This window comes from Arvicanthis niloticus, chromosome 18 (assembly GCF_011762505.2).
Source record: "Arvicanthis niloticus isolate mArvNil1 chromosome 18, mArvNil1.pat.X, whole genome shotgun sequence".
NCBI lineage: Eukaryota > Metazoa > Chordata > Mammalia > Rodentia > Muridae > Arvicanthis > Arvicanthis niloticus.
Window position 1 is genome coordinate 31,707,722 of NC_047675.1, and position 23,901 is coordinate 31,731,622.

General features: G+C 51.0%; 2 protein-coding genes across 6 annotated transcripts in view; one reads left to right on the forward strand and one right to left on the reverse strand.

Annotated features, from left to right (window-relative positions):
- Agrp (agouti related neuropeptide) overlaps positions 1–23,901 on the reverse strand; it is a 67,014-nt gene that overhangs the window by 28,872 nt on the left and 14,241 nt on the right. Inside the window, exon 2 of one of the 3 annotated variants that reach the window (XR_013104873.1) lies at positions 12,026–12,130. The exons of 1 other annotated variant lie outside the window; for it this stretch is intronic. The gene's annotated coding sequence lies outside the window, so the exon portion shown is untranslated. Of the gene's footprint in view, positions 1–12,025; positions 12,131–19,982; positions 20,575–23,901 lie in introns of those variants that run through there. One more of the 3 variants, XR_013104872.1, reaches the window with a different exon arrangement.
- Ripor1 (RHO family interacting cell polarization regulator 1) lies at positions 6,531–23,432 on the forward strand. Of its 3 annotated transcripts, none has more exons than XM_034522666.2 (22): positions 6,531–6,687; positions 15,597–15,723; positions 15,832–15,984; positions 16,144–16,222; positions 16,609–16,632; positions 16,725–16,778; positions 16,910–17,062; positions 17,158–17,221; positions 17,307–17,350; positions 17,433–17,558; positions 18,049–18,197; positions 18,271–18,400; positions 18,486–19,907; positions 20,023–20,141; positions 20,972–21,104; positions 21,415–21,550; positions 21,677–21,838; positions 22,067–22,225; positions 22,333–22,529; positions 22,609–22,692; positions 22,784–22,874; positions 23,014–23,432. In XM_034522666.2, exons 2-22 carry the CDS (start codon positions 15,620–15,622, stop codon positions 23,109–23,111), a joined length of 3,681 nt encoding a protein of 1,226 aa, XP_034378557.1. In that variant the 5' UTR covers positions 6,531–6,687; positions 15,597–15,619; the 3' UTR covers positions 23,112–23,432. The 3 variants fall into 3 exon arrangements, with proteins under 3 accessions (XP_034378557.1, XP_076771885.1, XP_076771886.1); XM_076915770.1 differs by lacking the exon at positions 6,531–6,687 and adding an exon at positions 14,579–14,741; XM_076915771.1 differs by lacking the exon at positions 6,531–6,687 and adding an exon at positions 14,579–14,741 and having other exon boundaries at positions 20,026–20,141.

Consider the following 23,901-nt stretch of genomic DNA (forward strand, 5'->3'; position numbering starts at 1 on the left):
GGACCATCTGAAGGAGCCCCATATCCCACACCTGGGATTAAAACAAAAACATTTGCATGTTTTATTTTGTTTTTAAAAGAAGCCAAAATTCCAGACCTGTCACTACACACAACATCATCAATCTAGCTCTGCCGGAAAAAACAAGTAACAACATTTTCAGGCACATATCCTTTCCGGCTTGAACAACTATTTCTTTGGGGTAAATTTTTCAAAGGGGGTTAACAGGGAAAACAAGGCTTGTACTTGATATTCCATTAGTTTTTTTGTTTTGTTTTTGGTTTTTCGAGACAAGGTTTCTCTGTGTAGCCCTGGCTGTCATGGAACTCACTCGGTAGACCAGGCTGGCTTCAAACTCAGAAATCTGCCTGCCTCTGCCTCCCAAGTGCGGGGATTAAAGGTGTGCGCCACCACTGCCCGGCCTATCTCTGCCTCTTGACTGCTGGGGTAAAAGGCGTGGCCCACTAAATCACATTCTTTTAATGGCTCAGGGGATGGAACACAGGACCTTGCTTGTACATGCTTGACAAGTGCTCTACCAATGAGCTACGTGCCCAGCTCTCAAATTGCAATTTTAATGAGTAAATGGATAAATACAGTTAAAGCACCAGACAGAAGCTTCTCCAAGAACCACAAGGTAGAAATGTTAAGGTTATACTTGAACATGGGGAGCATCTTCGGCCCATCACCTTCGACATATGTGGTAAAAAGTAAGATCTAATCCCAGGCCGGGCGGTGGTGGCACACGCCTTTAATTCCTTCCAGCAATCAGGATTCGGAGGCAGGCAGATCATCTTTGTGAGTTTGAGACTAACCTGGTCTACAGAGTGAGTTCCAGGGCTGCCAGGGCTACATAGAGAAACCCTGTCTTGGGTCGGTGGGGGAACCAATCCCTTAAAAAAAAAAAAAAGGACCTAGGTTGGGGCTAGAAGGGTCCAGAGAGTCAATGAATGTGCGTGGGTAGGGGCATAACAGCCCCCACACTTAGTCCTTTTTCTAAGAGTCTGTCTCTATCAGCACCATATGTTGGAGTGTTCTAGTAGAGCACTTTCCTGACATGCTTCATCCTTCACTAGACAGCTCACTGACATGACTGACTGTCAGCTCTTCCAAATGCTGTCTGTAGCCTAGATCCCTCATTCCTCTACCCATATGTCCAGCTGTCCTGTGGAAAGTTCCCTCCAAGCTTCTCCACCTCATTAAGGAAACACCAAGGCCCAAGACCCGCCCTTGCACCATTTAGGATGCCTCCCTCTCTCCAGAGCCCTTGAAGCATCACGATTTGCATCCTGCCTCCTAAATATTCCTCAAATCTCTCCTACTTTTCTCCTTTGCTCTCAACTAGTGCCATGTCACTATCAACTCATCTAGAAATAGAGCCAAGGTCCTTGTAACACATATCCTATTGCCTGGGTGGCCCTTGCAAAGGACAGCTCTGACATGACTCTTCAGTCCCCCAGATTAAAGCCAAGGCTGTCATTACTCTTGCTTTTCACTCAGTGCCTAAGGCTCCTCATAACTAGTCCCTTCACCAATGCACGCATGCATGCATAGTTCTCCAGCCATGCTGGGCTTTGTTCCCTTCTAGCAAAAAAGATTGCATCCCTTCTCTTGTCCTGAGCCCTGCTGCCATCCTACCTCACATCAAAGAGCTTCCCACTCTCGAAGGAACCTCTGGTCACATCTCATAAGGACCCTTTCCTAACAACTTCCACTTACCAGTACACACACACACACACACTACTCACACACACACCTTACACACATGCACACACACTTACAATACTCACACACATGCACACACACACACTTACAATACTTATATACACACTACTCACACACACATACCTTACACACATGCACACACACTTACAATACTCACACACATGCACACACACACTTACAATACTTATATACACACTACTCACACACACACTACGTACAGACATGCACACACACTTACAATACTTACACACATGCACACACATATAAACACAATCTTATACACACAGACATGCACACACACATATAATATCACACATAGACACGTATACACAATCTCACACACGCATACACACACAGAAACAGTCTTACACTCAGACACAATCTCTCACATAATCTTTCTCACACACCCATACACACCCACTCATACACATGCAGTCTCACACTTACAAGCACACACACACAATCTCACACACATAATCTCTCCCCCACACACATACTCTCACATATACACATTCTTAGTTTTGGTAACACAGGAAGTGTAAAAACTCACAGATCCAAACAAATCCTGTTCTGACTGTGAGCCCTCAGGGACAAGGATGGTGGTGGCCTTAACTCTGTTCCCTGAAAGGTAGGACCAGAGTTAAGGCTACCGGAGGCCTTAGCTTTGGTCCCCAAAAGATGATTGTGTTCTTGAATATTTCCTGAAATTGGTAAATATCGATCCAATAAATGAATGACATTGCCAGAGCACAGTGTGGGGCGGGCAGTGTTCTATTTTATTTCTTCCCAGAAAGTAAGGGGAAGTTGTGTCTCAAAGAGTTGCAACTGTTGGGGAGTTGGGGGTGAAGATGAGGGAAGCCTCTGAAAGCATGATTTCTCAAGGAGGGGCAAGCAGCACCGTGTGCAAGGGCCCTTACCACTCTCTGATTCTGCTAAATGGACTTTCTCAGGCCTGAGTCTACCCCTCCAAGAATGCAAGCTCTTCTGAGTTAGAAGTGCCCTTGTTTCCTTGCTAAGCTTCAGCTCAAAGGCCCGTGCCTGGCAGAAGATGTGCTCAGGAACTGCTGCCTGAGTCAGGCAGAGCAAAATTGACTATGACTCAGGGAGTCAATTTGGAAGTCAGATCTAACCCTTCCTAACCACATGACCTGGAAAATTGTGGCCTTCTCTTAGCTTCAGGTGTCTCCTTTGTGAGTTTCTGCTGTATCCTTCCAAGTTTGCTCGTGGCTGGGGAGAGACCCAGGCAGTTATCTAGCTTTCCATGGCCCTCCAAGAGCCATGGCCTCCCTTTCTTCAATGCCTCTTGGGAAGGGGGGAGAGCCAGAAAAACTTAGAAGTATGCCATCTGATCCCTGAAGTGCAGTCTGCCCTGGTGGTCACAGGTCTGGCTATAGAAAACAACACACAGAGATGGGTGTACAGCTGAATAATGAGGAGACCAGAAGGCACAGATAGGGGCGGCATTTGATTTGTTTTCTAAGGGGCTGGGGTAGGAGATATAACATACCAAACAGAAGACAGGTTAGAAGTGCAGTCAGAGGGTGGGGACTATAGACAAGCTGTTTAGTAGAAGTAATACATACATGGTGAGGAATGGGCGGGAGGTAAAGGGAAGAGGCTAGCTTAGGCTAGCTCTCTCTAAGGCCCGTTACCGTCTAGACAGCAATGAGGATCCATTGAAACCTCTTAAGTAGGAGAACCTATGACTGAGTTAATGATTTAAAAGACTGCTTGGATTGATGAATGGAGACCAACTTTTGGTGGCAAAAGAAGACTGAAAAGAGCAGAATAAAGAGCAGTAGCCTAGGTCAACATAGGAGTAGTGGCCATGGACAGAGAGACAGAATAGAGGGGTCAATATGCAAGAGTAATTGAATCACCCATTAAAAATGCGGTTTTCGGGAGCTGGAAAGATAGCTCAGTAGCTAAGAACATTTGGTGCTTTTGCAGAGGACCCAGCTCCCACACAGCAGCTCACAACCCCAGAGCGCCAAATCTAGGAAATCTGACACTCTCTTTTGGCCTCCTAGGTCATCAGGCATGAAAAACACCATTTCTATACATAAAATGAAAATAACTTTTTTTTTTGCTAAATATTTACTTATTTATTCATTCATTTATTTATTTAGAGACAAGGTCTCACTATGTAGCCTTGACTGGCCTAGAACTCACTATGTAAACCAGACTGGCATAGAATTTACAAAGATCTGCTTGCCTTTGCTGCTTCTCAAATGCTGAGATTAAAGGTGTGTGCTACTGGGCCTGGCAAATCTCTCTTTCTCTTTCTCTCTCTCTCTCTCTTCTCTCTCTCTCTCCTCTCTCCTCTTCTTCTTCTTCTTCTTCTTCTTCTTCTTCTTCTTCTTCTCTCTCTCTCTCTCTCTCTCTCTCTCTCTCTCTCTTCTCTCTCTCTCTCTCTCTTTAAACATAGGGATGTTCAGGCTAAGAATAAAGCTCTTAGTGGTAGGGTCATTTTTACCCAGTCAACTCTGGGCCATGGGTTCTATTCAAAGCACTGTAGAAGGGGAGGGTTTCCCCAAGTAGAATTACATGATTTCAGTCTTTGGAAGCTGAACACGTTTCTCAGAAAGTGCCTTGATTAGCCAAGTGGTGGCACAGGGACAGCTCTAAGCCATTGTCACTCCAGCGACTAGCATGCTGCCCAACTCTTGGTGCTCAAGAAATAGTCACTGGCCAATGAATGGATGACAGAGCACTGGTAATGTGGGAGAGGAGAAGGGAGGATACAATTTAAAGATGTCAAGTGGCCACAGCCTGGACGGCTAGGAACCAGGTACAGTGGCACATACCCTCAATCCTAGTACCTAGGAGGCAGAAGTAGGAATAGTGTGAGTTTGGGACTAACCTAGACTCATAGTAAGACCCTGTCTCTATAGACCAAAGACAGACAGTGTAGCTCAGTAGAAGAGTACTTGCCTAGCGTATAGAAGGTACTGGATTTGATTCCCAGAAAAGTTAGGGGGAAAAAAATGGGGTGGGGTGGGGACAAGAAGAAAGGGGAGGTAGTGTTGGCAGAACAGGATACTGATACTTCCTCATCCACCGACTCATTCAATAAATGGTTCTTCAAAACTCCCACTGTGAGCCAGGACAGTGGTGATCTCTGCACTCAAAATGCTTAGATACCACAGCCAGATTCCTGAATCTCATGCACAGGGCCCCTACATGCGGGTGGTTTGCTTGCTACCTCGTCCTGATTCAAGGTATGAGAGAGGAGTGGTCAGAAACTTGACTGAGAAAAAAAGAGAAGAGGTCACCTGCCAAGAAAGCACTTGAAGAATCTCTTGCTGAAGGGGACAACTTCAGAGCCAGCCAGAGGCCCACGCATGACAGGTTTGAGAGTTCTCGAGAGGCTCAACCTCTGTCCACAGATGGGTACTTGGGCAGAAGTGGTGTTTGACAAGGTTGAGGACAAAGTATCCAGTCAGATAATGGTAAGAACTGGGGAGGAGGGATGGAGACATGGCCCAGCAGTTCAGAGCATCAGAACCGGCTGCTCTTTCAGAGGACCTGGGTTCAATTCCCAACACCCACAGGTCAATCACTCACAATTGTAATTCCAGTACCAGGGGATCTGACATCCTCACACACATACATGCAGGCAAAACACCAATGCATATAAAATAAAAATAAATAAATTAAAAAAAAAAAAAAAGAACTGGGCAGTCGTAGCACATACCTTTAATCCCAGCACTTGGGAGGCAGAGGCAGGTAGATCTTTTTGAGTTTGAGGCCAGCCTGGTCTACAGAGTCTCAGAGCAGCCAGGACTACATAGTGAGACCCTGTTTCAAAAACAAACAAACAAACAAACAACAAAAAACCCAAAAACCCTGGGAAAGGGATGGGGGCATTCACAAGCAAGTCCTAGGAGGATGAAGATGTTGGTATTCCAAGAGTCCTACCAGACTGGGTTGTTGAGACCCAGCCCCAGGATCAGTGTCAGACTCTGAAATCCAGGTACCTCTTAAAATCCATCAAACACCCCCCCCCCCCAAGTATACCTGGCCTACCTCAAAAGATGAGATGCTACAGGAAACAGGAAAGCCAAGGGTAGAGGATCAGGGACATAGGGTTGGAGAGAGCTAGTAGCATCTGATTAATGAGAGGGGTAGGGGATTGGAGTCAGTCAGGCTACCTCTCTATTACACCCTAATCTATTTCTTGGCTTTGGCCCCCATGGTCAATGTGTGCTCCCAGCACGCATGCCCAGATCTTACCAGATTAGCCACTTTTATTCTAGTAACAAAATCTGTTTAACTCCCCAGAAAGCAGTACCCACTGAGTGGTGAATACTTGCTTGCAATGGCCTGGATATTTATAAGGCAGACGATGTCGTCGAAAGGCTGTCTGATCCTACAGCGGGAAACTGAGGCTGGCTGAAAAAGTGGGGAGGGATGAGGCACAGAATTTCAACCCAGAAGGTGTGCGACGGTTAGGCTTCTGGCTCCCTTATCTCAGCCTTTCCAGACCCTAAGCACTTCCTCCAACCACCCCAACTTTCAGTGTCAGCTCCAAGAACCTGTTTATGGTGACAGGAAGGGGGCCTGAGGTCTTTAGAGCTGCAGAGATCTGGGTAAGAGGCAAGTAGGAGGGGTTTCCTAGCGCCCCCTACCCCAGTTTTAAGGTCTGCAGGCAGTTCCCAGGAAGCTTGCCGGGCTCCCGCAGACACCTTCGGTCTCCCTTCGGTCTCCCTTCCCACAAGCGGGTTGACACGGTAGGCAGACCACTCTGCCGGGTAACTCGCGAAGGCGGAGCGAGCTGTGGGCGCCCCTTAGGGGTGCGGGAGCCGGAGGGGAGCGCAGGAGGTGGGGCCCGGCGGGGCGGAGCGGCGGAGCGGAGGGAGGGGCAGGCGCCGGCCGCGGCGACAGCAGCAGCTGCAGCGCGAGCAGGCCGGGCAACGCCGAGAGTACCGACAGCGCGAGGTCCTTGCAGCTCAGCGCAGCCATGTGAGTGTCCGTGCCGTTTCCGAAGGCCGTGGCGGGGAGGAGGGGCGGGCGGTGGATCCCGTGCTTCCTACGCCCGCGCCGCCCATCGGCTCCCGGACCTGCGACCGGGTCCCGCCTCACCCCGTTCTCGCGACCCGGATCGCGCTGTGTCTTTTCTCCCCGCCCCCACCCCCACCCGGGCGCGGTAGAACGCAGCTTCGCCCCACAAAAGCCGCTGCCTCGGGCTCTGCCGCGCCCGCCGACGCCTCTTTCCGTTCCTCGGCCAGGCCTCCGCGGCCGTGCCCCGGGGCTCCACCGTGGGCAGGCCCGAGGACGAGCCTGAGACGCCTATCTGGGCCTGGGATTGGCTTTATCCCGGAGCCTGCGGTGCTGCAGGAGGCTGATCTGGGAATGGGGACGGAGCGACAGGGTGCAGGAGACCTCCTAGATGAGCTAGCTAGTCTTCCTAGCCTTAGTCGACCTAAGCTGCTTTGGGGCCAGGCCCGAGGTGACTGAATTTGCCCGAGGCCACATTCTCCACCCAAACCAAAGCTGAAGCTGGAGAAGGTCGTGTTGGCGGCGGTCGACCGACCCTGTCCCTGGAAATGGAAGCTTGCTATGGGGACTCAGCAAACAGTCAGAACTAAGCATCCTGTAGAACTGGTTTGGGGAAGGGGTTGTTCACCAGGGCTAAGAGCCCCACGGTTAAGTCAGCTTCAGTACCCTCTGTCCTCCTAGCCCGAGTTAAAGTCTGAGTGTGACCTCCCTTACCGGCTCTTCCAAATCAGTTCTGATGTGTGTGCAGGCTGGTGTCTCGAGTGTAAAATCTAATACAGTAATAACGGTGCCCTGGTCACCATCTATTGGTTGCGTGCGTCTTAGATCTGCACATTGAGCTGATGTGAGGTGTATGACCATCTGGCAGGTGTATATATATATATATACTGGGCCAGAGAGGTTAACAACATTTTCAAGGTCACACAGCTGGGTTGGGAAGAAGCAAGAATGCACCATCCACCTCTTTAATATTGACAGTGGGGGTGGGGAGGGGGGAAAACGGTAATACACAGCACTGTAGCCGGACAAGGACTGCCGTGGGTCCCTCGTTTACTTTCCACACGGTCCTGGGCCCTGTGGGCAGCAGAGTGAGATGAACAGTCCCGGGGCCTGGGTTTGGGTGGGAGGGAGGGGCGCGCACAAGGCATTGGACTAGAATTTGCCTAGGTGGAAAACCAGGCGACGAGAGTGAGTCAGAGCGTTCCCAATCCGCCACCGCTGGGACTCGCGTCCTAGCCAGACCTAGCCGGGGGAGGCTATCCAGCTCCCAGAACGCGGCGGGACAGGGAATGTGACCAGCTGACCAGGGAGGAGGCTGGCAGGAAGTGAGGCCACTAAGTAGTCTCCACCCGGTTCCGGGGTGGGGTGGGGGTCTTAGGCCATAGCAGGCCCCCCCCTCCCCTCTTCAGTGGCAGTTCTGGTTGGTGGCTGCCAGATGACGTCAGTGGCTAGGTTTGGGGCGGTTGCCATGGAGACAGGGACAGGCTTTTGCGCGCGACCCCCTTCTCCCTTACAGCCACCCTTTTTGGCTGGGTTATTTATAGCTTCTGTTTACCTCAAACTAGTGTAGCCCTACAGCTGAGTCGTGCTGGACCCAAAGACTCGTGGAGAGGTTGTGCCTAGTGTGAGCGACCACTGCGCTAGATAGACAGTACTGTTGGTCCTACTTTCTGTCCCATGTTGATATTATTGTCCTGGCACACAGGAACTATGGGGGGGGGGGCGCGTATGGAAACTGGGTTCGTGCAGGCAATTAAGATTCCATTCGCTGTTGAGCTGCACGCCTCATAAGCTTTGGGATTTGGATTCTTTCTCATGTCCAGAACTCACCTGAGTTGGCAGGAGCTGAGACTTCTGTCTCTTAGAAGCCAGCTTTGGGATTTGGATTCTTTCTCATGTCCAGAACTCACCTGAGTTGGCAGGAGCTGAGACTTCTGTCTCTTAGAAGCCAGCACCCACCAGTTCAGATAGTTCCTTTCCCTTAGCTCCAGATGGGGATGAGGATGGGGAGTGGTGTTAACCCTTTCCATCCACACCAATAGGGGAGATTCTGCCTCTCCCAGAAGTGACCAGTCAGATGAACATTCTCCATGGCCATTTAATGGCAGTGGGATGAGGTGGTGGTGGTTGGTGTCTGAGTATACAGGGAAAGAAAATGAAAGGAACAATCAGAATCCCAGGACACCTCATTCCTGTCTCTGTCCCTGGGAGCAGGTCTGCCCCATGAAACAGGAAGAATCTTTTTTTTTTTTTTTTTTTAAGAATTACTTATTTAATGTTTATTTAATGTTTATGAGTAGCTGCAGCTGTACTTAGACACACCAGAAGAGGGCATCAGATCCCATTACAGATGGTTGTGAGCCACCATGTGGTTGCTGGGAATTGAACTCAGGACTTCTGGAAGAGCAGTTAGTGCTCTTAACCGCTGAGCCATCTCTCCCGCCCCCTAGTGGGAAGAATCTTAATTTGGGTAGGGGAATCAGGGTAGATTTGTGTCCTATGATCTAGAAGGTCAGGATCCTGTTTCAAAGACTGAGCAGCCCAGCTCCCACCGCCCCCACTCAGGTCCCTGCTTCTTTCAGATGCTTAGGTGTTGATGGAGAGCCTGGGAATTAGAGTAGTGGGCAGACAGGTAGGCCCCAGGCCCCAGAGGATATAGACTGGTGGGAAGATAGACCCTGGAGGACTACAACTAGCTCCTCTGATCTTGAGGATCAGAGAGAGGAAGCTATAGAGGCACCAAAAAGGGGGAACCAATCCAGGGCAGGCTTCCTGGAAGAAGTTGTTAGGAGGACAGAAGAGAATAGGAGAGAGTTAAGCAGGCTAAGGGTAGAGAGAAGAGGGGGCTGGGCTGAGTTGTAGAGTGCTTGCCTAAGTCCTAAGTTTGAACCTAGCAACACACACACACACACACACACACACACACACGCATGCACACACACACACACTAGTGGAAAGGGGGTATGGGAGTAATGGGTTTTGCTGCTCAGATGCTAAGAACATTGAGTGTGGCAGGCGGGGCCACAGTTGCTAAGAAGAGGACAGAGCCTGGGATGGAAGCATAGGTCTTTATTCTTAGGGGCAGCAAGTAGCTGTGACTTTTCCATAAGAGTCTGAGTAGAGAGATTTTTTAAAGATTTAGGGTCTTGGGTCAGAAAGCCTTGGCTTGAATCTGGGCCCTGGTACTTACTAGCTGTGTCGTCTTGGGTAAATTCATATTCATTAGCAATAGCAGCTAATAATTGTGCAACACACACACACACACACACACACACGTCTCCCTCCCCTTAACACTCCCTGTAGATGGAGGTATGTCACTTCATGCTTCTAGCAGTGGTTGTGCTTATTATCCTCATCAGATTTGAAGTCCAAAAGCTTAAGAGTCTCGCCCAAGGTCACATAGAGCCCTGTGACCTCATCTGTGAAGCAGGGTTAATAAGACTCACCTACGTAGGTTTTCTTGCTGGAATTAAATGATCTTTGTTCAGCATAATGCCTGACGTTCAGTAAACATTCTAAAAAGGATGGGTTGGTGTTTTTTTTTGGACTTTGTTTTTGTTTGTTTGCTTGTTTGTTTTCTTTTTTGGGGGGGGATTGTTGGTGACTGGAATTTTTAAAAGACTGTTGGTGAAATAAAGAACGGTTGATTTGCAGGATAAAGGAGAGACAGGGAGCATTACTAGGAGGCTGCTGTAGGATTCTAGGGTACAGCTGGTAATAGATTGGACCTGATGTGAAGTGTGAAGATGTAGATTCTACAGAACACTGTGTGTGTGTGTGTGTGTGTGTGTGCGCGTGCGCGCGCGCGCGCGCACGCGCGCGCTGGGTATTAAACTAGGATCTTAAGCAAGCTGACCAAGCACTGCACCAACTGAACTATACTCCCAGACCACATATATATAATTTTGAATGTGATAGACTCTTAGTAAGTTAGCCAGGCTGGCCTTGAACTGACTCTGTAGTTCAGGCAGGCTTGAACTTTTGCTCCTATTGCCTCAGCCTCCCAGGTAGATGGGATTATAAGCTTGTACCATCAGCACTGGCTCTAGAGACATCTAAAAGCTTGATGAGCCAAGCAAGAGTGGGTGACTGAGCAGAGGTGAGGTACAACTCACAGCAGCACGGAGGATGACTCCCAGTTTCTGTTTTTGAACAACTGGATATGTAGGCAACAGGACTGTCATGGAGTGGTTAAGACTGGAAACATGGTCAGTCCAGTGACCTCCAACTCAGCTCATCTCCCTTTACAGGCCACCACACACTGTCAGTTTATGGGGAGACATCTGGGAGACAGTTGGCTAAGCAGGGTGGTTTAGTTAAGGATAAGGTACATAGCCCAAGGGCTGAAACAATGAAGTCCTCGTGGGGATGAAGAGAGAAACAGGTCTTCTGAATGGTTTTCTTTGGGGAAAATGTGTGGCTAAGGAGGTAGGCAGAAAAACAGAAGTATGTTGCTTCTTGAAATTCAAGAGACGGAAGGGCTTAAGGAAGAGGAAGGGAACCACCAAGTTGAATACTTTATTGAGATCAAGCAGGATAAGGACTAGACATTAGATATTGGGTTGATTCAGCAACAGAGAGGTCATTGTTGACCTTGTCAAGACTATCCACAGGAGGGGTGGGTGCAGAAAGCCAGCCAGCTTGGGGAGAGAAGTAGGTGGGTGCGGCTAGGAAATGGAAGCAAACCATTCTTCCAGAAACTTGACTCAGAAGGAGCAGAGCAGTGGGGTGAGGAATGGGGAGAGGAAGACACAGGACACACAGGGAGGGAATTTCTTTTCTATTGTTACTCATTCACTCTGTGTGTGTGTGTGTGTGTGTGTGTGTGTTGTTAGGGATTGAATCCAAAGATTTGAGCATACTAAGCATATACTTTACCATTGAGCCAAATTCTAGACTACCTGTAGTTATTTACCTAACTCCAACTGTATAATGTACTCTAATGTGTGCAGGAAATAGGCAGGCACTGTGCTATACACCTAGGGTCCAAGTTTCTCAGAAAGCTAAGGCAGCAAGATTGCTTGAGCCTAAGAATTTTGAAGTTAGCTTGGGAAATATAACTAAGACCCTATCACTCCTACACACACACACACACAGAGAGACACACACACATCTACCTTAAATGTACATTGTGAAACATTTTGTAACAGAGCACACCTATATATGATCAGGAAGCAGAACCTTGCTGACACTTCAGAAGACCCCTTTTGCCTACTTCCAGTTTTCCAGTTACAGCCTAAGAATAACTACTGTCTGACTTAGAACTTCATTATTGTAATAAAACACCATGACCAAAAGCAACTTGGAGAAGAAAGGGTTTATTTCATTTTATATTTCCAGGTAACAGTTCATCACTGAAGAGACTTGGGGCAGGAACTCAGGCAGGGCAGGAATCTGGAGGCAGGAACTGAAACAGAAGCCACAGAAGAATGCTGCTTACTGGCTTGTCTCCCATGGCTTGCTCAGTTAGCTTTCATCCCAGGACCACCTGCCCAGGGGTAGCACCACCCCCAGTTGGGTTGGGCTCTCCCACATTCATCATTAAACAAGAAAAACTGGAAAGCCAGTTGTGGTGGCACCTGCCTTTAATATCCCAGCACTCAGGAGGCAGAGGCAGGCAGATCTCTATGAGTTCAAGGTTAACCTGGTCCACATAGCAAGTTTCAGGCCAGCCAATCAAAGCTACACAGCTAGATCCTGTCTCAAAAACAAACAAACAAAAACCAACAACAACAAAAAAAGGCTTCTTGTCTCCCAGTCTGATGGAGACATTTTCTCAGGTAAGATTCTCTTCCTAAATATGTCTAGGCTTGTGTCAAGTTAGAAGAAACCAACCAGGACAATTACTAATCTAACCTCTGCCATCATAAATTGGTTTTCTGTGCTTTTTGTTCTGGTTTTGTCTTTGTTTTTTGAGACAGGGTTTCGTGTAGCCTAGGCTAGCCCTGTAGCCCAGGCTAGCCATGAATTTCTGATCCTCCTGCCTCTGCCTTCTGAGCAATAACAGGGGTGGGCCACCATGCCTAGACACTTTCACACTTGTTTTTGAACATCATTTTCAAGGAAATAATGTCTCTCTACTTGTGTATTGTGTCTGTCACACACTGGTCAATATACCTGTAAGGTTCACCCATACTACTGCATGTATTTGTTTATTTTTCATATATATATATATACAGTTTCTCTGTATAACCCAGGCTGTCCTGGAACTCACTCTGTAGACCAGGCTGGCCTTGAACTCAGAAGTCCGCCTGTCTCTGCCTCCCAAGTGCTGGGATTAAAGGTGTGCGCCACCACTGCCCAGCGATTTTTCATATTTTTATCACATCGATTCTGTTATTATCAATGGGCATTTGGAAAGTTTTCAGTCTTACTGTGAGAGTGACTTGAATTTACTGGTGAGTTGAATAGAAAAGTCTGAGGCATCCATCTTCTCCGAGGAGGGAGAAACAAGACTAGAGCCATACAGGCTAATTTCCCAGGTAGGAAGTGAGAACCATCTGTGGTTGAGGATTGCACAGTGATTCTAGCCAGCATGCTATGCCAAGACCTCTGGGCTCAATCCAGGCTGAGTGTAGGAGCTGCAAGGACAGGGAGGTGGTTTGCCAGGATTGGTGTTTGCCAGGGAAGACAGAAGCGCGGAGTGCCGAGGACGGATGCTAACAGCAGGCAAGAGATAGGAGGATGGCCGTGGGTGCAGGCTGGGAAGAGGATGTGCAGAGAAGGTAGGGAAGGAAGGTGGGAGGGCACTGGAAGAGAAAGCAAGCAGAGGCGGACTGTGATCTGTGTGCACAGTACTGTCTGTGAAATTCTAGGCTGTATCTCCAGTGATTGGCACGTGCTTGTCATTCAGTGGGTAGGTGAATAAATGAGTTGTGGGCCCAGGGGGACAGTGGTCTCAGGTAACAAACAGATGCAGCAGTGGTGATGGAGAGATTACAGTGAGGCTGTGGTTTAGGAAAAGAGCATTCCAGAGCAGATGATTAGGCTAGGGTGGTGTGTGTGTGTGTGTGTGTGTGTGTGTGTGTGTGAAAGATGCATTAAAGGGTCAGGTAGACAGTCCACAGGAACATGTAGTTCATGCTGGATGTTCAAGTAAGAGATGTTGGGATCAAGAAAGCCAGTACAAGGGAGTTCAGGACTTGACAAGGAGCCATGGGTAGAAGAAAACAGTCCTATCTTCCATCATAAGGGACCCTGGCTGGGTAATAGGACCTGATCCTTTTCCCTTGATCCAAGGGAAAGGAGAGATACAGGTGCAAGGGGGCTTTGGGGATAGCCCCGCCCCCACCACTTCGTCTCCTCTCCCTTCTCAGCTTCTTCAGAGTCCTTATTATCCAGTGTCATCCATTGGTACAACTCTCGTACTCAATTCCCTGGCTTCCTGCTTTCCCCCTTATAGAATCTGGTCTCTCTATGTTGAATCTTTCTCAGCAGGTACATTTGGACATATTTCATGTGTATTGGTGGGTTGGGTTTTTTTGCGTTGTTTTTTGGTTTTTGTTTTGTTTTGCCTGTATTTATGTCTGTGTGAGGGTGTCAGATTCCCTGGAACTGGAGTTACAGAAGTTGTGAGCCGCCATGTGGGTGCTGGGAATTGAACCTGGATCCTCTGGAAGAGAAGCTAGCACTCTTAACCGCTGGGCACACCTTTCTATTACAGTCTCCCATAGTCTCTTCATTCTGTCCTTACATATTTATTCTGGTGTTTAACTTCCTTCATAGGCGTCCCTAGCCATACACCCCGTGTTAGTCCACTGGGGAGGCTAAGCTGACTGAGGTCCGGTGCCCCCTTAGTCCAGGAGACCAGTCCCGCCCCATCCCGGCGGGCTGAGTCAGGAGGCAGGAACTGGGCGGGCGGGAGGCTCCCAGAGCAGCCAGAAACCGGGGCCAGAGCCGCTGGCAGTGAGCTTGGAGCCCAACGGGGCTGGTACCAAAAAGCCCCGGGCCAGCGGAACACAGTGGATGAGCGTGAGTCGGGGACCATCCAGAACTTACCATGAACTCCAAAAAGAGAGGTAGGACTTGGCATGGAGCTGCGAAGGCTCTAGAGATGGCTAGAAAGGATACAGACGGGATTCTGGGGGCTTAGAGTGCGTGTTTCTTGGGAATAGGTTGGGGTAGGGGTTCGGCCGTGGACTTCTTCCCTCCAAGGGCAGGGGAACCGTGTGTCCATGACTCAGTTTCCAAGTCAGGTTTATAGAAAAGTGGAGGAGGCAGGGCACTTCTCTCTCGGCACCCCCAACCCCGGGAATCCCCGGGCTCCCAGCCGTGAGGACGCTGGCGTCGAGGCGCCTGCGAGTCTGCGTGAGTTGGGGACAGTGTTCATACTGGGCGGTGGGTTACACGAGGCGAATGTGCATCGGCTTGGCCTGTCCCTCAGCTCTACTGAAATCCGAACCCGTGACCCGCCCCATGACCTCCCACGGCCTCCCGGGGTGGTGGTACCCGACCTCTCAGTCCACAGAGGGGGGGGGGGCCGGTCAGGGGAAGGGCTGGGAATGCCGCCCCGCCCCCCGGGTAAACAGGCGCTTCCGCACATTCTTTGCGCGCCCCGCCCCTTTCCTGCTCCTTCCCAGCTGGAGGAGGGTCCCCGCGAGACCCCCCCTTCCTGCCCCGCGACAGGCGGAGCCCGCACCTCCGCAGGAAGTTTGGGGCAGGCAGAGGCCACGCTGAGTCCGAGGCCGAGTCTCCTGCCACTGCCCTGTCATTAGCGCGGGGGGCCAATGAGGCTAAGACTGCCAAGGCTGGAACCCACTGGGGCAGCTGTACCTGGTAACCAGGGAGGGCTTGCTCCAGCCCTGGGACCCAGTCACGGGAAGGGGGCTTCAGGGACCTGATTGGTGCTGGACATACACCCCCGCCACCCTCAGGGAGCCCCGCGCGAACTCATTCCATGATGTCCCTGTCGGTGCGGCCGCAGCGCCGCCTGCTCAGCGCCCGGGTCAGTAGGAGCCAGTCCTTCGCAGGTGTCCTCGGCAGCCACGAGCGCGGGCCCAGGTACAGGGGTTTTAATGGGGTTGAGAGAGTTAGATGGGGTTGGGACTGGGGTAGTGAGGGCTTGGGGGATTCTTGCTGACCCCTTTCTAAAGGCAGTCTCTTCTTCAGGAGCTTCACCGTCTTCAGCCCACCAGGGCCCCCACGGAAGCCCCTAGTGCTCTCCCGAGTGTCAAGGATGTTTTCTGTGGCCCACCCAGCCCCCAAGGTGCCACAGCCAGAGAGGCTGGACCTGGTGTACGCTGCTCTTAAGCGAGGACTGACGTAAGCAATCCCCTCTTTTCTGCAATGTCCCAGGATTTCCACATAGGTTTCTCTCTGCAAGTTTGAATCTTCCCTAGCCTTGCACCCTTTTCTTAACCACTAGCACCCTGTCAGCTCAAGGCTGGATAAGTTGACTCTTGTCCTTTGCCTCTCCCCCAGGGCCTACTTAGAAGTTCATCAGCAGGAGCAGGAGAAGCTCCAGCGCCAGATAAAGGAGTCCAAAAGGAATTCTCGCCTAGTGAGTAATGATAGGGGATGTCCTGGGCCACCCCTTGTCTCTATAGTGTAGGGGCTGGGCAAAACAACCTTGTGTGATATTGAGCTGTGTTCTGAGGTGAGGTGGTAGGTGTTCCTATCCTAACTTCTTTGGCTTGTACCTTCTGCTTGAGACTCAGTATCTTACTTACAAAAGTTTCCAGTGGGAGAGTTCAGGTCTTACCCAGGACAGCAAGAGATTATATTGCAGTGCACAGGAGAGGGCCAGGGTGCTTCTTTCTTCCTGGGAAGAGGATTGTCAAAGGAGGAAACATTTCTGTTGAATACTGAAGAATAGCTGGATGGGCAATTGCCGTCCTGTGGTCCTCCTCTTGCTTTCTAAATATCTGTTCTTATTTCCCTCTCTAGGGCTTCCTGTATGACTTGGACAAGGTAAGTGTGTGTATGTAGAATAGTGTTGGAAGGGTGCTGGCTCAGGAAAGAGTCCTGAGATTTAGGCTCTTTCTGACTCAACTCTCCCTTAGCAAGTCAAGTCCATTGAACGTTTCCTTCGACGACTGGAATTCCATGCCAGTAAGGTACTTGTGCAGCATGCGTGCAGCATGGGAAGTGGGGGGAGATTGTGGAGAAAGGGAAAGGTCCACCGCGGACAACCCTAGTGGTTCTCAGTGGTGAGTCCCCTCCTGCTGCCCTACTGTCACCTTTCCAGATTGATGAGCTCTATGAAGCATACTGTGTCCAGCGGCGTCTCAGGGATGGTGCCTACAACATGGTCCGTGCCTATAGCACTGGGTCCCCAGGGAGTCGAGAGGCCCGAGACAGCCTGGCCGAGGCCACTCGAGGCCATCGAGAGTATACAGAGGTGAGAGATGAGGACCACTGTGGCAGAGCCACAAGGTATGGGCTGGTGAGAGAAGATTAGTTCTTCATTCTTATCCCCCCGCCCCCCCTTCCCAGAGCATGTGTCTTCTGGAGAACGAGCTGGAGGCACAGCTGGGCGAGTTTCATCTCAGGATGAAAGGTACTGAGTTGTAGAGGCAGAAGGGAGGCGGGAGTGACGATGCTTCAGGCCCTCAGCATGGCTCATCTTCTCCTTTTGTGCCCAGGGCTGGCTGGCTTCGCCAGGCTGTGTGTGGGCGATCAATATGAGGTATGAGGCTGTGCATGAGAAAGCTGGGATGGAGGGGTTACCTACCATCCCGAGAGCTGCTTCATCCTGCCTGTTTCCTCAGATCTGCATGAAATATGGCCGTCAGCGCTGGAAGTTAAGAGGCCGGATAGAGAGTAGTGGGAAGCAGGTGTGGGACAGTGAAGAGACCGTCTTTCTTCCTCTACTCACAGAATTCCTGTCTATCAAGGTGATTTCTCTGACCAGATCCATAAGACAGCTTGTTCCTGTGAACCCCGCTATCCTGTGAATTCCTTGTGACAGTCTTTCATTCCTGTGGTCCTTCCTTATTGCCCTATGGCCCTGTAAACGTGACTCCATGACCTCTTTAACTCCCATAGCCTTCTTTATGTGGGCCTTGAGAACAACTTTGTAACTCCTATACCTCATGACTTTGATACTGAGACCTTCTGATAGTGTGACCTTGTGGATATTTGGTTTCCTGAACTCCCATGAGGCTGTGAACCTATAATTCCAATGACCATACCAATTCCGGCTTCTGTGATGCTCTTGCTCCAGACTGCCGCCATGGCCTTGTGGTCCCTAGAACTCTCATCCTCAAGTAGCCTGCATGGTCTCACGACCCTGTGACTATCTTATAACCTCTATGCTAACTCAGGTTTCTGAATGCCCTGAAGCCCCTACACTCATGTGACCTCTGCATGCACTCTTGGCTACAGGTGACAGAATTAAAGGGACTGGCTAACCATGTAGTCGTGGGCAGTGTCTCCTGTGAGACCAAGGACCTATTTGCCGCCCTGCCCCAGGTTGTGGCTGTGGATATCAATGACCTTGGCACCATCAAGCTCAGCCTAGAAGTCATATGGAGGTTGGTAGGAACAAAGGGCTAAGGGCAGGGCAAGGGAGGTTGTAGCATAACTAACATCTTTTTCCCTTCACAGTCCCTTTGACAAGGATGACCAGCCCTCAGCTGCCTCTACAGTCAACAAAGCTTCCACGGTCACCAAGCGATTTTCCACATATAGCCAGAGCCCTCCAGACACACCTTCACTTCGGGAACAGGCCTTTTATGTGAGTCAAAGTGCAGGCCCCAGATCTTACTGTCTCCCTGGGTCTTGTTTGGTGTGACCCCGAAGTGTACTTCTTTCCCTTTTAGAACATGTTACGGCGGCAGGAGGAGTTAGAGAATGGGACAGCATGGTCCCTGTCATCCGAATCTTCAGATGATTCATCTAGCCCACAGCTCTCAGGCACCGCTCGACACTCAACTCCCAAGCCTCTGGTGCAACAGCCCGAGCCCCTGCCTGTCCAAGTTGCCTTCCGAAGGCCAGAGAGCCTCACATCTGGTTCCGTGGATGAAGAGCCAGCTGTGACCCCAGCCCTGGTCAATGGGCATGCCCCTTACAGCCGGACTCTCAGTCACATCAGCGAGGCCAGCGTGGACGCTGCCTTGACTGAGGCCGTGGAAGCTGTGGACTCCAAAAGCCCAACCCCAGGGCCTAGCCCACTTGTATATCCAGATGCCACCCATGTGGAGCACATCATTAGTGTTCCTTCCGTGGTAGACAATGGCCATTCTGCCACGAGTTCCGTCCTCAGTACAACTGGTCCTGCCCCCACATTTATAGACCCTGCCTCATCTACACAGCTAGACTTAGTTCACAAAGCCTCAGGCTCTGGCTCTTCTAGGTTGCCAAGCACCATATATACTACTACAACCTCTGCATACAGTTCTGTAAGCCCTGTCAACAGTGTTCCACGCCTAACTTCCACCACGATAGATTCTACCCACAAACCCATGCCCTCGCCCCTTACCTCCACAGGCTCCATCCCCAGTGCCACAGACTCAATCCAGGCTACCACCAGCCCTACCCATACTACCCCAAGCCTTACCCATACTACAATAAGCCTCACCCACACTACTGTAAGCCCTGCACATAGCACTCCAAGCCCCATGCATACTATCCCAAGCCCCACCCATACCACTGTAAGTCCCACCTGCACTACTCCAAGCCCCTCCAATGCTACTCCAAGCCCCAGCCACAGTACCACTAGTCCTACTCAAGAAGCCAAGATGTCAACTCATAGCACCAATGCTGTGAGCCCAGTCCAGACCACTACAAGTGCCATTTCTACAACTGAAAGCCCCTCCCCTTCTATAGATGTTGCTGTCATCTCCAGCTCTTCTGCAGAGTCCACTGTCCCAGGCACTGAAGCTCTGCCCTGTAGTCACCCAGCCTCCACTCCCTACACTAATGCAGACCCCATAGCATCCTGCACCTCTTACCAGAGTCTTGCTTCCTCTGGTTCAAAACCCCTCACAAGCCCTGCCTCAGATTCCCCAGAACAAATCCTTAAGAGCCCAAGTTCCTCTCCCTCATCCATAGTCCCCGAATCCCAACATTCAGATCGTAGCCTGGCCTCAGTTGCTCAAGCCCCAGTTCCTGCAGCAACTGGGGACAGAAGGCTTGAAGAGGCTCTGGGGACACTAATGGCTGCCCTAGATGACTATCGTGGTCAGTTCCCTGAGCTGCAGGGCCTGGAGCAGGAGGTGACTCGGTTGGAGAGTCTCCTCATGGTAAGGAGGCTGGGCTGGGCTGAGAGGCTGAGGCTGAGGCTGAGGCTGAGGCTGAGGCTGCACAGGGACAGCTGCCTACCTGCGGTAGTAGCTCTGACCCTCTTTACAATCCCAGCAGAGACAAGGCCTGACTCGAAGCCGGGCCTCCAGTCTTAGCATCACTGTGGAGCATGCCCTGGAGAGCTTCAGCTTCCTCAATGATGATGAAGATGAAGACGATGGTCCTGGAGACAGGTGAGGTGGCCAGGCAAGACTGGGAACTTGGTGGGGCAGGGAGAGATGAAGGGGAAGAGGTAAAGCAAGGTTAAGGCAGAGGAGAAGCAAGTGGGTTGGGAGAAAGGCAAGATGGGAAGTGTTCAGGTGGGGCCATGAGCATGGGCTTGTGGCAGGGTAGCTGTCTCTCTTCCTATCCCTCATGTGTCTGTGATGCCCATGTTACCAGCTCCATTTATCCCAGTGTTTCTGGCCACCCTGCTCATCTCAGCAATGTCTGCCTCCCCTGCACACCCCCATCAGCTTGTGAGCCTGCTGCCTCTCTTCTTTCCCTTGACCTCACCTTGGACCCACCCCATGAAGGAGCTCTTTCTGTACTCTGTGTCCCCCGGCGTCAGCCCCCTCCATCAAGACCCCGACTCTCCCGGAGGCCCCGGCCACTCAGCTCTCATTCCTGGAACAGATTTTACCGATTCAGATTTGAGAGTCGCACCAGGTCCCTCCCCCATTTACGACTTCCTAGGTTCCAGTCCCAAGCCCAGAGTCCCTTACAGCCCACATTTCATAGACCATCCCGCCTGCAATCCTGCTGGCGCCCATCTCGGGCCCAGCAGCCCCTTTGGTCCTAGCAGAGGTAGCAAAAAGTAGGCTGACCATAAAGTCCGTATTACTCATTGCTGGTGACATCCTCATTCTCCCTAAGTCCTCTGTGAACCCACCTATTGTCTGTGTCTTCATGTTGTTCTTCCATTCTGGGTGGGAGGAGCTTAATAAAAATAAACTCTTGATGACCAGAAGGTGACGTGTGCTCTTGGGGGTGGGGTGGGGGTTGATTCCATTTTTTCTCTCAGGCTCACAAGCAGCCCAGAGGTTGTGGCAGAGGACAGATTAGACTCATCAAACGGCCAGTCTCTAAGTACAGGGTGTTCGGCCCTGGATGCTACCTTGACCCAGCACCTGTACCATTGTAGCCGCCTCCTGCTGGTGAGGGGATAATATTCCCCCCCCCCCCCCCCCCCCCGCTACTTACCCCAAGGAGCCCTAAACTCCAATCCAAACCTCTAAACCTCTCAGTTCTATATTGTGATGCCCCAGGGTCCTGGCATTTGGCGCCTATTGAATGTAATACCTCCTATACTCCTACTTCAGCCTCTCCCAATGCATGCTGGGACCTGTCCTCCCCTGACCCCACTTCAGCCTCTCCCAGTGCATGCTGGGACCTGTACTCCCCTGATCCCATCCTCGTCAACCCTTGCCATGAAGCCTAAATTACTTGGCAACCCTTGTCCTCTAGAAACTGGGCACATTTGGGCCCCTGCGCTGCCAGGAGGCATGGGCCCTGGAAAGGCTGCTGAGGGAAGCGCGTGTGCTCCAGGAAGTGTGTGAGCACGGCAAGCTCTGGGGGGACTCTGCCACATCTGCCCAGGAAGGTAAGAGCCTTTTGGGTCTGGGCTTTGATGCATATCTGGAGTTGATGCCTAACCTACTCCTATCAGCATGCCTGCTCCTCCTTCCTGGTTTGCTCTGTCGCTGATGGTTTCCCTCATCCTTCACAGTGGTACAATTCTCTGCCTCTCGGTCCGGCTTCCTGAACTTTTGGGATCAGTGCACAGAGGGACTCAACCCCTTCATCTGCCCTGTGGAGCAGGTGCTCCACACTTTCTGCAGCCAGTACGGTGCCCGTCTTTCCCTGCGCCAGCCAGGCTTAGCCGAGGCTGGTGAGTGAGTGGGCTGCCTGTCTATCTGCTCCTTCCTTCCACCTCAGCTCCCTTAGGGAAGTCCTTGTCAGCCCAGACTGACTGATTGAACATTGAAGAGAATGCTTGTCCTCTGAGTGTGGACAAGGAGTCCCTGGGCATGAGCTAGAATGGGGGTGGGGGAGCATTCTCTTCCCCCTTAGAGGTCTGGGTCTGTTTCAGCTCAGTCTGTGGTACTGTCTTCTGCAGTGTGTGTGAAGTTCCTGGAAGATGCCCTGGGGCAGAAGCTGCCCAGGAGGCCCCAATCAGGCCCAGGGGAGCAGTTCACCATCTTCCAATTCTGGAGTTATGTAGAAACCTTGGACAGTCCCTCCATGGATGCCTATGTGACAGAGACTGCAGAGGAGGGTGAGGCAGTGGCCCTGGCCACCGAATGCTGGCCCTGTGGGTGGTCCTGAGGGTGTGAATGATGGGATGAGGAGAACAAAGCACCCCTCCCCCACTACTTCTTTTAGTGTTACTGGTACAGAACTTGAACTCTGATGACCAGGCCGTTGTGCTGAAGGCTCTAAGGTTAGCCCCGGAGGGGCGCCTGCGAAAGGATGGGCTTCGGGCTCTTAGCTCTCTGCTGGTCCATGGCAACAACAAGGTCATGGCTGCTGTCAGCACTCAGCTTCGGAGCCTGTCACTTGGTCCTGTCTTCCGGGAAAGGGTAAGTTTGGCAGGATTTTCCAGTAAGGTTAGGGTTGGTGGCTTCCAGTGTCTAAAACTGCCATCCCATCCTTCCCCAGGCTCTTTTGTGCTTCCTAGACCAGCTTGAGGACGAGGATGTACAGACTCGAGTGGCCGGATGCCTGGCTTTGGGCTGTATCAAGGTGATTCCCTGCCAACCTACCTGACACTTTCACTCCGGAGCTATTTCTACTTGTTACACTGAACCTGCCTCAATATTTTGTTCGCTGATAGGCTCCTGAGGGCATTGAGCCCCTGGTGTACTTGTGCCAAACAGACACAGAAGCTGTGCGGGAAGCCGCCCGGCAGAGCCTACAGCAGTGTGGTAAGGCTGGGAAGTGGGAGACACAAGTTAAGGGGATTTGGGACATCTTGGCTTTTGGGAGTAAGGGGAGGTAATGCTAGGAATGGGAAGGCCTGGAAGATGCCAGCGCCACTCTTGACGTTCTCTTTGCACATTACAGGGGAAGAAGGACAGTCTGCTCATCGACAACTGGACGACTCTCTGGATGCTCTGCCCTGCATCTTTGGGCCCAGCAGTATGGCCAGCACAGCATTCTGAACTCTTATCGCCGGCTCCCAGTGTTCCTTCCCTCGTTTTCAGGGCTCACCAGGCACTGGCAGGGAGGGTGAGGGCTGGTTCCAGTCACCTCTCCCCACAAATTCCTATCAATGAAAATCTAATATATTCTTTTGTTACCACTGGGGTTGGTAGAATGCCTGAAATGAAGTGCCTCCCAGCCGTGGTTCTGCATATTCTTTCCCACAAACAGTGTCAGAGGCCTGGCCATTTGGTTATCTTCCTCTGCCTCACCATATCCCTTGGTTTTGTATTTTATTTACAGAGTTTTACAGAAAATAAAAAAGCAAAATGTGTTTCCTACATGGCTTGGTGCACCCCCGAGCCTCTTCTCCAATGCCTTCTGATGTGCTTTTCCGGGCACTGTTGTGCCCATACCCCAGTTGTGACAACTGTATGAGCATTTGCCCTGGAAATCCTGGTGGAAGAAAGCCCAGAGTCCAGGGCTGGGCTTGGAGAGGAGACACAGATACGAACTAGTACTCCTGAACAGGCTGAGCCTGCAGCTGAGCCTGGGAACTATCATTCGAGTGGATCTAAACTCCGCAGCTGTCCCAGGGACGGCCCTAACTGATTATCTAGAGCAGCTGTGTCTAGAGAGCAGAGGCCAGCAAAGTAAGCCGCAAGGAGTGCCTGAGCTGTTGCCACCAGGGGGCAGCAGAACTGCATCAGTGGGTGATAGGTTTCTATATGCACCCTTCTGATCAGGCAGCTTCCTTTCTGCAGTGGACCTCAAGAAGCAACTTTAGGTTGTGGGGAGAGGGGTGAAATC